This window comes from Lepisosteus oculatus, chromosome 4, assembly GCF_040954835.1.
Source record: "Lepisosteus oculatus isolate fLepOcu1 chromosome 4, fLepOcu1.hap2, whole genome shotgun sequence".
NCBI classification, from domain to species: Eukaryota; Metazoa; Chordata; class Actinopteri; order Semionotiformes; family Lepisosteidae; genus Lepisosteus; species Lepisosteus oculatus.
In genome coordinates this window covers 28,727,928-28,740,156 of record NC_090699.1, presented here as the reverse complement: position 1 = coordinate 28,740,156, position 12,229 = coordinate 28,727,928, and the positions used below count along the sequence as shown (strand labels likewise).

The 12,229-nt window shown below is 43.7% G+C and overlaps 1 protein-coding gene across 2 annotated transcripts; it reads right to left on the bottom strand.

Moving 5' to 3' along the window:
* Positions 1–2,208: 2,208 nt before the first annotated feature.
* Positions 2,209–9,034, bottom strand: ndnfl (neuron-derived neurotrophic factor, like). 2 transcript variants are annotated; one of them, XM_015346563.2, is made up of 4 exons: positions 8,584–9,034; positions 7,058–7,248; positions 6,093–6,217; positions 2,209–4,505 (listed from the first exon to the last, which is right to left on the bottom strand). In XM_015346563.2, exons 2-4 carry the CDS (start codon positions 7,225–7,227, stop codon positions 3,130–3,132), a joined length of 1,671 nt encoding a protein of 556 aa, XP_015202049.1. In that variant the 5' UTR covers positions 7,228–7,248; positions 8,584–9,034; the 3' UTR covers positions 2,209–3,129. The 2 variants fall into 2 exon arrangements, with proteins under 2 accessions (XP_015202049.1, XP_006630597.2); XM_006630534.3 differs by lacking the exon at positions 8,584–9,034 and adding an exon at positions 7,809–8,000.
* Positions 9,035–12,229: the final 3,195 nt, after the last annotated feature.

Genomic DNA, 12,229 nt, shown 5'->3' with positions numbered 1-12,229 from the left:
GTAACTATTGGTAGGTGGTGAAACCTGAAAACGAGTCTACAGTTTTGCCATATAATTTTGCGACGCATTGAAACAGAGGAGGTTTTAAAGTTGCGACTAAATTGAAACAAATCTATAAATTGTGCATTAGGCCTTTGTTAAATAGTTCCTATATTCACATATAATTAATTTTTAAGTATTCTATTCGCAGTTTGTCATATTAGAAATGTTATCATATTTCTGTGTATTAATAATATATAACACCAGATTGAAAGGATTCACAGCAATTTACCCTGTGTTTGTGTGGGTTACCTCTGGGTGCTGTGGTTCTGGGAAGTTGACTTTAGAGTGTGTATGTCTGTGTGTGCCTACTGATGGACTGACGTCCCACCCAGGGTGTACCCCTTACCAGCATAGGCTCCAGCTCCCCCACAACCCTGTATTGGACAAACTGGTTAGAAACTGGATGGATGAATGAAATAAGCTGTGAGTCCTTCTGCTCACAAGGAGGAGCAACATCCAGTTTATTGCAGGAGAACACAGATGGCAGCACTCCTAGGAAAGTGCTAGAGCAGTGGTATTCACTTCTTTTCCCGGAGGTCTGCAGTCCATCAGGTTTTACAGGTGACGTAGGAAGCTGTGGTATAAATAAAGACCCTTAAGTGCACACGTGATTTAAATCAAGGCATTAAAAGTCCAGGGTGGGAGGAAAACCGGAAGACACTTGATGAAGGTCCCTCCAGGAGCAGGAGTGAATATCGGAGAGCAGACAGTCCAGAGTTTCTGGAAGGCTGAGTCACAGACAGGACAGGAACAAACAGGACACAGTACAACACAAAGTAATGGTAACAGAAAGGAAAAATGTGAGACAGTAAAATTAAACTCTCCTGTCCATCTCTGTCCCTGCCTCCTGGAGCCACAATACATATTGTGAAGTGTGTGCCGAATACAAGTTTTCACTCTCTCCTTAATTTGATTCCTAGATTCTATATCTCCTACTACAAACCTCGACTAGCTTTCCCATTGTCTTTATTTTGTTTTTCTCCAGGTCTCCACCTCTTACTCTCCACACAGTTCCCGGAATTTAGATTTCCAGAATCCGTTTCTCCCTGCCTTTAGGTTTGCCACTCTTTCTGTCTTTCTTAAGCAGTCACTTGCCTCCTTGGATTCAATATTTTTTCCAATTTTTTAAACTACTGATTTATTTTATTGAAAATGCCGTTTTGAACTCCTCTTGTTGCTCTCACTCTGTTGCTGTCCTGTGTCTTGATGCAGACTTGTTTCTGAAATCCAACAAGGGTCAGTAACTCTGGAAAATGCCGCTATTGGATGAATGGCACACGGTCCACCTGGATGAACTCAAGGGCTCCAGTGATGCTGAATGGATTGAAAGCATCGGCAGGTGTTTTTGGTTTGGAAAAAAAAGATGTCGCAATCCAGACAGACAAAGGGACCCACAGGAAACAGACACAGAAGTGTGTGCACACCAACAGATGGACACATTGCAGCAGGCACTTCATGAATCAAAGCTCCTTACCCTTTCATTGGAAATACAATTTCTACAGAGGTGCGCAGGTCTGTAGGCGGGGGCCCATGCTGGGTGCTCTTTATGTCATCAGGATTTAACTGCTCCAAATCAACACATAATTAGTTACAGCTACTTGTGGAACCCAGCCCACAGGAGAGCTGCAAACTATTCATCAGTTGGATAAAGGTGTCGTTAGTCTTCCAGTCTTCCTTCATTACTCGGTGCTTTTGTATCTGTTTGATGAACTCCACTTACTTTTTACAATTTACACCCAAAAAACTGAATTCTTTATTATTTCTGCATTTAGAACTAAAAAACTCCAGCTGTTTTATGCTTTATTTTATGATGGACACTTTTAATACGGGCAAATGCTATGTCTAATACTGACTTTGATCTGAATATCCCTTTGCATCTACTTTAAAAGCATGACTTTATAGCTAAAAGCAATTTTAAACTTCACTCAAGGACAGTAAAATGTGCTTTGCAAATGTTTTCATGATTTCAATGGTATACCAAAAACCATACTTTGTTTTATTATTCAGGCCTAACCTATAGTCGTCAATATAATATCACACAGTACTTTTAAAAACTAAAACGGGACTGGTGTATTATCAAGACCAAGTGAATAAGTCATCTCATCTCTTGTCCAAGTAAAATGGATCAAACAGGACCAGACAGTCATATTAGCATTTGATGGAAGCACTTTATTTCAGCTAAACACATACAAAATAAAGCCTATTGCTATGAATTTATTCAGAAAAGAATTAAATTACACACAAAGTACATTTAAAAGTCCTCAAATGCATTTGAATGCATTTGAAAATTAGTCATATGCAAAAAAATACATTTTACAGTTTATTGTAAGAGCTATAATAATCAGAGCATGCAATCAACCTAGGTCTTCACATACCTGTACTATAAAGTACATGCATACTGTGTGTGTCTGTTATAATTATAATTATAACATTGGTGCTTGCTTGAATTCCAAGGACGTTCCAAGGAAACTGAAATATGTTCAATTGTTTGGGCGACAATTTTATAACACACATACCGATTCACAGGTTCCCCACCCACATATTAATTGACAGCGCATTAAAAGTGTTAAGTAATGCATTCTGGTGTGTCTTTAAATGGACCATAATTTAAACACTGATATCTCCTTGGGCTTTCAATAGTGAGTGTTCAAATGTCCCAGCACTGCTGAGGCAGGTCACACCTTCATTCTGTCTACCGTCATCTCCAGCCCTCCTGCTGGACCACTCTCATGCCAGCTCCCTTCCTGCTCTGCCAGGCACATTCTCAGCTAGATCGTTATGGAAAATGCATAGCAGAATATCTCAGGTGCTACAGAGATATTGAGGTGATCTTTTCCCTGCCTTCACACTGGGAGACAAAGACAATAGTTGTGAAAGGGGCAGCTGATGGGGTTTTCCATTTTTTTTGGAGCATGTGAAGCAGATTTAATACAAATGATCTAAGAAATGCTTATAAGACATCATATGAGACACAAATGGGTTTAATGGTGTTTCCCCAAGGTAGCTGCCTGTTGTGTTGTGGAGTGCCTTCATTGGTGCTGTTGACGTGGAGTCCCGTCAATTACAGAAAGTGAGTTTTGAATGTATTCAGCATTCTCTCCTGGTGCGGACCACCTTGCTGAGGTATTTGACTGGAATCCCCCAGGGTCTCATGAGATAGACATCAAACAAGTAGGCCATGCCAGGCTCCAGACCTCCAATGGTGGCTGTGGTTACGGCTCGACGGGGATTGAGCTCCTGGAAATATTTACAGAGCACTTTTTCCACGTCACTTCTAGACTCTGGCCCAATGCACCTCCCTGTGTCCCCCCCCTCGCCCTGTTCCAGCTTGTGGCGGTACACGCAGTACAGGCTCCTCTCCTCTGTCCCCAGCCAGGCCAGGGTGACCGAATGACAGCTGCGCAGCTTGTTGAAGGACTTAATCTGCAGGCTAGCCGGGAGCAGGGGGGCAGCCTGGCGGTGGTACGCAGAGGAGGCCTGGATTTTCACGGCGGTTCCCCATTGCCCTGATACTGCTGGTCCCCCCGGCGGCGCAGTCTCCAGGTGTATCACGTAAGTGGGCTTTCCTTGCACCCAGATCTGAGTCACCTCTTCACTCAACTCCTGGGACGCCAGCTGGTCCGCTTTGCTGGTGATGGTGGCTCGCACCTTCCCTGCGCCACATTTCTGGAGGGTGAGGAGGGCGCTCTGCTGCCAGCCCCGGGGACGGAAGCTGAGGTGCTCACCCGGCCTTCCCCCACCTCGGACAGTCACCCACCTAAGCTCGCCCTCGCCCAGTGGCTGCACGGGGGGCCGGGGCTCCTGGTGTGTATGGGCAAAGGTGCCTGTGTATGCCACGCTGGTGCCGTTTAGCTGGTCCACCACAAACACGTCGAAGTAGTACTGCGTGTCTGGGGACAGCTCCGACACCGTGTACACAGTCTCTGTGCCAGTGCAAACATGCAGCACAGCCAGGGACTCGCTCTGCAGGGGCGAAGATGACCGCTGGCCGCTCTTGGGGAAATTCCACCACTCCTGTTTGAGAAATGGCCGCGGAGCTGCCTTCTGTTTTCCCCCCATCTTCATTTTCTCCTTGCGCATCGCTTCCTGCACTGCACACATGCTCTTGTAGTTGTGTCTGCGGTTGGCCAGCACACAGTAGTGATACCTCTGCTGCCCGTGCCCCAGGGCTGAAGGGCTGGGGCTCCAGGAGAGTGTAACGCTGGTCATGCCCAAGCCCACAATGCGAATACGAGGGTCTGGGGGCAGCTGGGGGAATGCCTCCAGAGACCCCCCTCCATCCTGCAGGTACACCGAGATCCTAGTGTCCTGCTCCACCGAACGTAGCTTGAGAATGTAGAAGGAGGCCTGAGTGTGGGGTGGGATGCTGTAGGTGTCCATGGCGTTGCCTTTGTATGTGTGCAGCAGCTTCTCGGCCCCGGAGCTTCTCCACCACACCTCTGCCATGCTCTTCTTCTCACCCCCTGCATGGAGAACAATGCTCATACCAGGGCTGGAGCCAGTTCACACACTCAGCAACAAGTGCTCTGGGACATTTAACATTTCTTCCAGCCTCAGCCTCCACCACAGACTACTGTGTTACCAATTAAACAGAGAAATGAAGTATACAATCTGCTTGACAAAAAAATCTTCTTTCACAGATATGTGCTTACATAAAATGTAAAAGTGAATGCCAATGGAAGTGGAAAACTCCAAAGGTTAGACAACATTTTCTGTGTTTTTCAACATTTTTCAAACTACTGTAAATGTGGGACAACAAGATGAATTAAGATTTGTGAGGGATACAATGCTACAGAAGAGCACTGTGTGCTGTTTTGACTGTTCCCTAACTATGTGTCAGTCTTGTTTTATATGGTGTATCTAGCGTGTGTCTTTCACTCCCTCTCTTTACTAAAGCACGCCACAATGCGTCATGTGCATCAGCAGGCAGCTCCCCTGTGGCTCTCTGACCTTGACACAGAGACTCGCAGTGCAGGTCAGACTCGCAGTGCAGTACAGCACAGAGCAGTTTGACAGTAAGAAAAAACAATACTTGGGAGACATCTTGAAGATCCCAGTGGCGACATGGCTTATTGAATGCTTAATAGAGGAGAAGATCTCAATGATGTTTGTGGGAACACATGCATACTGGCTGTAGCTATTAATGTTGTTAAAGTGCGCAGAAATGGCACAGGAATACTGCCCCTTGGTGGATTAAGTGATGGTACTCTTATGAATGATTTATCACTATTTAAAAATCTATTTTTAAATGATGGAATGTTTACAGCTCAGTAAAGGAAATTCCTTTGATCCTTTTTTGAATGTATCAATATCTGTGTCTATATCTATAAATAAAAGCTAGTTACGATTTTAAAATGAATGGCAACGACTTGGTGAATTTGTACTTGATATGGTTTTACCCAAACTTCTGATTATTTATCATTATTTAATTGCATTCAAAATTATTACCCTGAATAGAAACCATGTTTGATAGGGGACACTTCATTAATTCAAGATTTAATGTCATCTGAAGGTTAATGATGAATTCATCTTTGTCGTTTTATCTAACACAATTGTCATCACGAATGAATTTTGATCTGTTATGCTCCTCAGATATTTAATGAACAACATTCTCCATCTGGCCCATTGATGGTTTTTACGATTAATCTGTTTAATCTACTGTTATTTACTTCTTTAGCATTTTTCCATTAAATTTGCATAAAATGAGATTGAGAAGAAGCTCTTAATTATCACTGAACATGGTCTAACTAAATTTAGATTAAAAGAGACAGAGGAGACAGAGGATAACAGATATGTTACCAGCTGGACTACTAAAAGTGTAATGTACAGTACTTTGATCCATAATACGTTGATTAAAAAAAACAACTTAAAGCAAACTATTATGGAACATCTGTATTCTTCAGTACCCTAATACAGTTTGTGCATAACCTGGCTTACGTGTAGAGTCTTATACTATGTTGTCATAAGTAAGAACCCTGAACACACCATTGAAGTCAACCAGAGTGCACAGCACAACACACGCTATGTGCAGGTGTTCAGTGTACACTTACAGTGCAAGGGTGTGGCTGGCTTGCTCTGTAGCATCCGGACAGTCAGACTCCACTCAATGGGCACATCACACGGACTCACAGCCACAGAAAATGCAGGGCTTCCTTTCTGCAGTGTGAAATACAGCCTGCCAGATAACCAGATAACAGACAAAAGAAGGGTGGTATTTAGTGACTCTACAGGACTGCATTTTGCAACTGTACATGACAGCTTGACACTCTGTCTGTTGTGATTCCTTGGCACAACCTTTTCTTTTTGTCTGCTTTTTGGGGGACTGAATATTAGAGTATTTAGCTTTTTGTCCAGTGATCAAATTGTTTTTTGGGCACATAAAGTCATAAATTAACACCAGAGTGGAATGTGAAATTATAAAAGAATGCCATCTTAACTAGTATTACTAACTAATTTTCATACTCATAATTCATTGGAACTGCTGCTCTTAACACCCAACCCTAGACTGTATGGGCCTTCATTCTTATATTTATCAATCACATCTTTGTTTTGCTTTCTATACAGTATATAGTATAGTAATATACATGGATATAAGCCTATATCAGATGTCTATATGTTATATAAATATATAGGGTAGTTGTAGGCTCATTTCATGAAACATACATGTGGTCTTATGTGGAACACAAGAATTTCCAGGAATGTATAGGTTTTTCTACTGGGGTTGCCACTTTGTTCACTGCTTTATGACAATTATAAGAAAAGTGTTCTGTAGTCTAAGAAAATAAATTTGACACCTTTGCAAACTTGCATACATACTGTATGCCCTGTGTGTATAGACACTTACTTCCCCCATAGATATGGTTATGGCTTGGAACTTCTCAGTTACAAAATGAACAGATTTTCCTCGTTTGTGAAGTCTGTATGACTTGTCTACTGATATAGGTGGGATCGCTATGCCTAAGTTATTGCCTTGCAATACAGTGCTGATGTTATCAGTGTCTCTATGTCCTCTCACCTCCGTAGCTGGTCCTTAGGTAGACGGATGGGGGTTAGCTTTCCCCTGGAAAGCAAGACAGAGGGGCGTAGTGGGACCTCATTTTCAGACAACAGAGCAGGGGGCCCCACTGGCCACACTGGACCACACAGCAGAGCAAGGATCAGATAACAGTGAGCGTATACAGCCATTCCTGCAGCCTGCTGGGACACCTGGGAAGGACAAGCACAGTGACACGGGTCAAATCAAACTGATTTTTATGACAGCTGTGCATGGAAGCATGGAAATGCAGGTCAATTCTCTGTCAATGTTAGAATACAATTTTAACTGGATTTTTATGGAACAATTACTAATCCTTGGATTGTAGATGCTGGTAAGATGTTGTCTCTCTAACCTTAGGTTGACATTTTTAGAATTACTAGACTTACAGAAAGTTGGCAAGCTCTGACAGGCAAAATGTCCTGTTCCTAGTTCACTTTATTGCATTTTAATGAAATACAGTATAATTCATTCAAGCAGTATCTTCAGAAAGTGTCATAAAAACTATAGTATTTTCTTTCTCCCTAAGAGTACAAAGCATAGCACAGATGGCACATATTCAAAACATGACTGCTCTCCTGCTTTCTTTTACTTTTCTACAGTTACAAAAGTCATCATTAGCTTTGTAGGCTCGGCAGCCCCAGGGATGTTATCACAGCATTGAGTCTGAATATTATCAACAACACAGAACAGGAAGCAAAGTAAAAAGACACAAAGACAGTTGATTACTCACCTCAGCATCTGTGAGAAATGGGTCTTTAAACATATGAATATAGCAATACAGGCAGTGTATGTGTTCCAGATCCAGTCTACTTAAATAGCATACAGTTGAGTCTTTGAAAATATCTTATATGAAATATGTATAGGCTTCTCAGCAGTTGGGCTGTTTGAATTTATACAAGCAGAAGACCCAGTTAAAAGCTTACCTGAACATCACACTAGATAAATACATTTTGTTCTCGACATCCAATGCACTATGCTTTTTTATTTCTGAAGCCTCTCTTTTCCAAAAACCGATACTGCCTTTGAAACCAGATTGAGTAAATCAAAATTTGGACTTATCCTTATTTTGCATTCAATGCTAAAAATAAATACATTCATTAAAATGTAAAAATGTGAAAAACATGTAACTGTCAGGCCATGACTCAGAGAGGCTGCAGGGGACACATCTGTGCTGTTGTGCAATGAACTGATTAGAAACCAGAACAAGCTTACAACAGGGTATTCCTCCTTCCACATTTAGAGCCCCACACAGCCTACTGAGAAGTTCGGGGTGTCATAGGATGTACAGTACAGTACAGTGCGCTTCTAAGCCTTTGTATTGTATTTTTCTACACCTGCTGTAGCCTGGCTCATTCTCCCACTGTCTCGGTGTGTCAGTACCTGTCTGCTCAGTCAGAACCTCCCCTCTGCCCTGGCTAGCTGATAGCCCCACACTTTGCACCATACCATCCTCAATAAAGAAGCAGACGTAGAGGAAGAGGGAGAGATGGGAGAAGGAGCAGCACCTGAGTTACAGAAAGTGTGTCTCTCCTCAATGGCACTTCGAGAAAGGCAAGCTGCTGTGCTCTGTCTGGGCTTTGTCGTAACAAAGCCCCTCTCTCTGATCCTGCGGGGTAATCCCTCCACTGAAGTCCGGTCGGAAAAAGAAGGAGGAAAAGAAGGTAAAAGAAGTCTTCTTCCAAAACACCAAGGAGCCGATCCAGAAGGAAAGTGACACAAAGCGTCCTGGCAGAAGTCAAAAACCAAAACCCCTGCTCATGGCTCCTGTCTCATCGGGACTGGTACAGCCAGCTCTGGGCACGCTGTCAGAATGGTTCATGTCCCTGTGCCCCTTGCAGAGCACGCTGCACCCTGCCTGCCTGTCTCTCCGATCGACAGTCAGCCTGTGAGCTGCGCCGGCCAGTCTATATTCCCCACGGCCCAGATCAGAGCTGTCTGGTAAGTGAGCTGCACAAATCAAACACAGAGCAGTGAGTGTATGTATGTGTGTGTGGTGGGGTAACGGGTGTGTGTTGGGGGGGGGGGGTGCAGCAAGCGACAGTGGGTGGGAGAGGGGGTGTTGATGCACAACTTGCACATGTTAACTCTTCGTTAACCGCACTATTTTAAGCGAGGGTGCTGGAAATGTAGAGAGATGAAGGGGCTTCAATTTCATTCATTTCTATATGGATAGGTCTGTCACCTTGTATACTCTTGAAGCTGATCCCTTCATGACATTGCTTGCGGAATGTTTCCTGGCCTCGATCTGTTGAGAAAAGTTTTGGAGTGGTATACAGACACGCTGTCTGCGTGTGGGGACACGGGAATGTGTCTGATCGTGTGCGAGGCAGAGACGGAGTAGCTTGGCCCTGTAGTGCCTTCTTCAGCAGTGTGAGCTGTGTAGGAAGTGGTTTCTGCAGGGAGGAGAGGAGACAGGGGCGGGGAGCAGTGTCAGTGTCCCGGACGCAGCCCATTAATTAGAGCTGTGTGCAGCGGGGCAAGGGGCACCTGAGTCATGTGTGCTTCTCAGACAGACACTCATATATCACTCCCCGAGCCTGCTCCACCCACCACAGACGGATCACCTCAGCTTCAAGCAGCAAAGGATGCCATAATATGCTATACTACAGAAAAGCAGTTGCTTTAGAATTTGCCACAGAAAGACAACCTGGGAAACTGTCCTGCACTGCATTGTAATTTGTGGGACCTTTCATTAAAACATTATGGAATTATTTAAATTTACTACTATGAAATGACAGTTTGACTGTAGCTTGCTGAAGGCGGAGATGGATATTAAGCCTTATATGCTCTATCTCCCATGTCTGTGCTCTGCATTGGATATGCCAATATCATCTTTAGACACTCAAACTTGTGATGGTTTACCACGACAATTTACACAGGACTTTGCTGGATTTTGGATTTTTCATTTTGTATCGTTGTTCAACTCATCTTTCTAAACTTTATTATGATCTCACTGTAATATATTGCATACCACACAGCGTGGCCCTTCTCTCTAGAATTCATTGCCTCTGAACACAAAGAGTCTGTGAAAACATAGTCTTGTACCCACTCAAACTTTAGTTTCCCAGTCTTTGGACACAAATTAAGCTACAACTGTAGTAAGAGCAGGTAAACATAGTAAATACTCTGCAGTCTATCCCAGCTGTCAGTCTGTCATCAGATATGGCCTGGATATTTCTTTTGATCACACAGATTCTTTCACTTATGTTATTGCTTAATAAATAAAACAGAAGCAGTTTACGGGACTCTTCCATCCCCTGAGAGCAAAGAAAAGTTTATATTAACTAATTGCATGAAAGATATGCAGAATGCCACTGTTTATTTATAATTTATAGTTCATTACATTTCATGCATAATGCAATTTCATCTTTATTATGATCGTGTCTGAAACATCATGATTTCCAGTTGAGGTCTCAAGTGGATGGATATATTTAGAGTGTTCGCCATATACGTCGAATAAAGACGTGTGCTCTTTAAGAACGAAACCTCTTTTTTTTTTTCTTTTAAGAGAAATCTTTATTTTTAAACACATATCAACAGCAGCCCATCTGCTCCAGCGCACTCTCACTCATTCTCTCGGCTCTCTCAGGGGACCCCAGCACAACACAATACCTCGCCATCTCCGACATCACGGGGGTGGTGGAGGGTTTGGGCAGAGGGGGTGAGAAGGGGGAGACATATGGGGCAGACAGATAAGGGGAGTGCAGTCGTGAACACGGAATTGCCCCGGGGGGTAAGGGATTGTGCCTGTGTGTGTGGGAGGGGGTGCACTAAGACAGGGTGAAGCGAAGAATGTAAGTCCATTTGCTGGAGAGGTGGGGGGGCAGCGCAGGGAACTAGCCCCCAACATTTCACTCCCACGAATAAAGAAGGCCCTGCAGGGAGGGGAGCTTGATATTCAAAGCCCCTTTCAGAGGCACCCTGCACTCGCGCATCGTGCTCACAGCTTGCTCGCCAGGTCACTCATTAGCGCCGGCAGTTTGTACCGCTCAGAGGAAGCAGTGCACTCCAACTCAGTTTGAGCGTAGAACCAATCTCTGTTGCTGAAATGAAGGAAGGAAAAAACTACAAAGCAAATTATTTTCCAGAAGTGAGTCAGAATTGTTTTCCTACTTAACAATATACAGTGCATATGCCCTCGCTTGTGTGTTAATAAGCAACAAGTTTGGAAGGACTTTACACAGTCATGGGCCAAACATTATTGCTTTGTCTTCTTCACTGTAAACCCCAGATCTTTGCATACTTCAATATAACACTGTCTCCGCTTTTAAAAACGCTGTAGGTATTGATGTCTAAATGTGATGGCAGACCAGAATGTGATTCTTTTACTAGGAAAACTGTACATCTAAGGGAGGAGCATGTTTCCTTGTGCTTTATTGTAAGTTACTTACATATTAAATATGCTGTTTCCTCTGTAGAATCAGTTCTGCCTGTGTGTAGTCCTTATGCTATGAGCAGGACATAAGGGAGAGGGGCACCATGGACTCTCTGCTCATGGTCAAGTGATAAGGTGGGGGAACCAGCCCCCTTACTCAAGATAAATCCCACTGAGTGTCCGGGCTGCTAGGGGAGCTCAAATGTACAGCACCTTCCTGGGTGATACATTCCACCCCCACTACACAGCAGCTGAGTCTGCTGAGATGAATGTAGCCAGTAAAGCAAGTTTAATACCCCTAATTTTACAAACATTGCCATGAGAGCTTTGACAATCTTTAGCAGCCAAGTAGTCAGAATCGTTGTTTAATGTCTGATCCAAAGGACAACACACCCTACAGTAAGAACTGTGGACCAGTGAGAAGAGTGCCATCTAGGGGTCTACCAACACCACTTGCAACTGCAACCTTGTTGCATCCTTAGATGTCTGACATTTCAGCACTGACAGTGTGCAGTCTTGCTCAGCTGTTCAGCTCTGAGGCAATAGAGAGCTGCTGTTTTTAGAGTATCCATGCATTGTATAATGAAAACTACGCCTGAAACCAACTGGCAATCACTGGCTTTTCTGTGATAACACCCCTGTTGTGGACCACTAACACATAAAATGATACAAATGTGTGCTCTCTCTGCCCTTCACCCCTTAGAAAGACACCTCCAGTTCTGCACCCCTTCAGCACAGACATAGTACCGCCACAGAGGACTTGATCAGGTTGCACT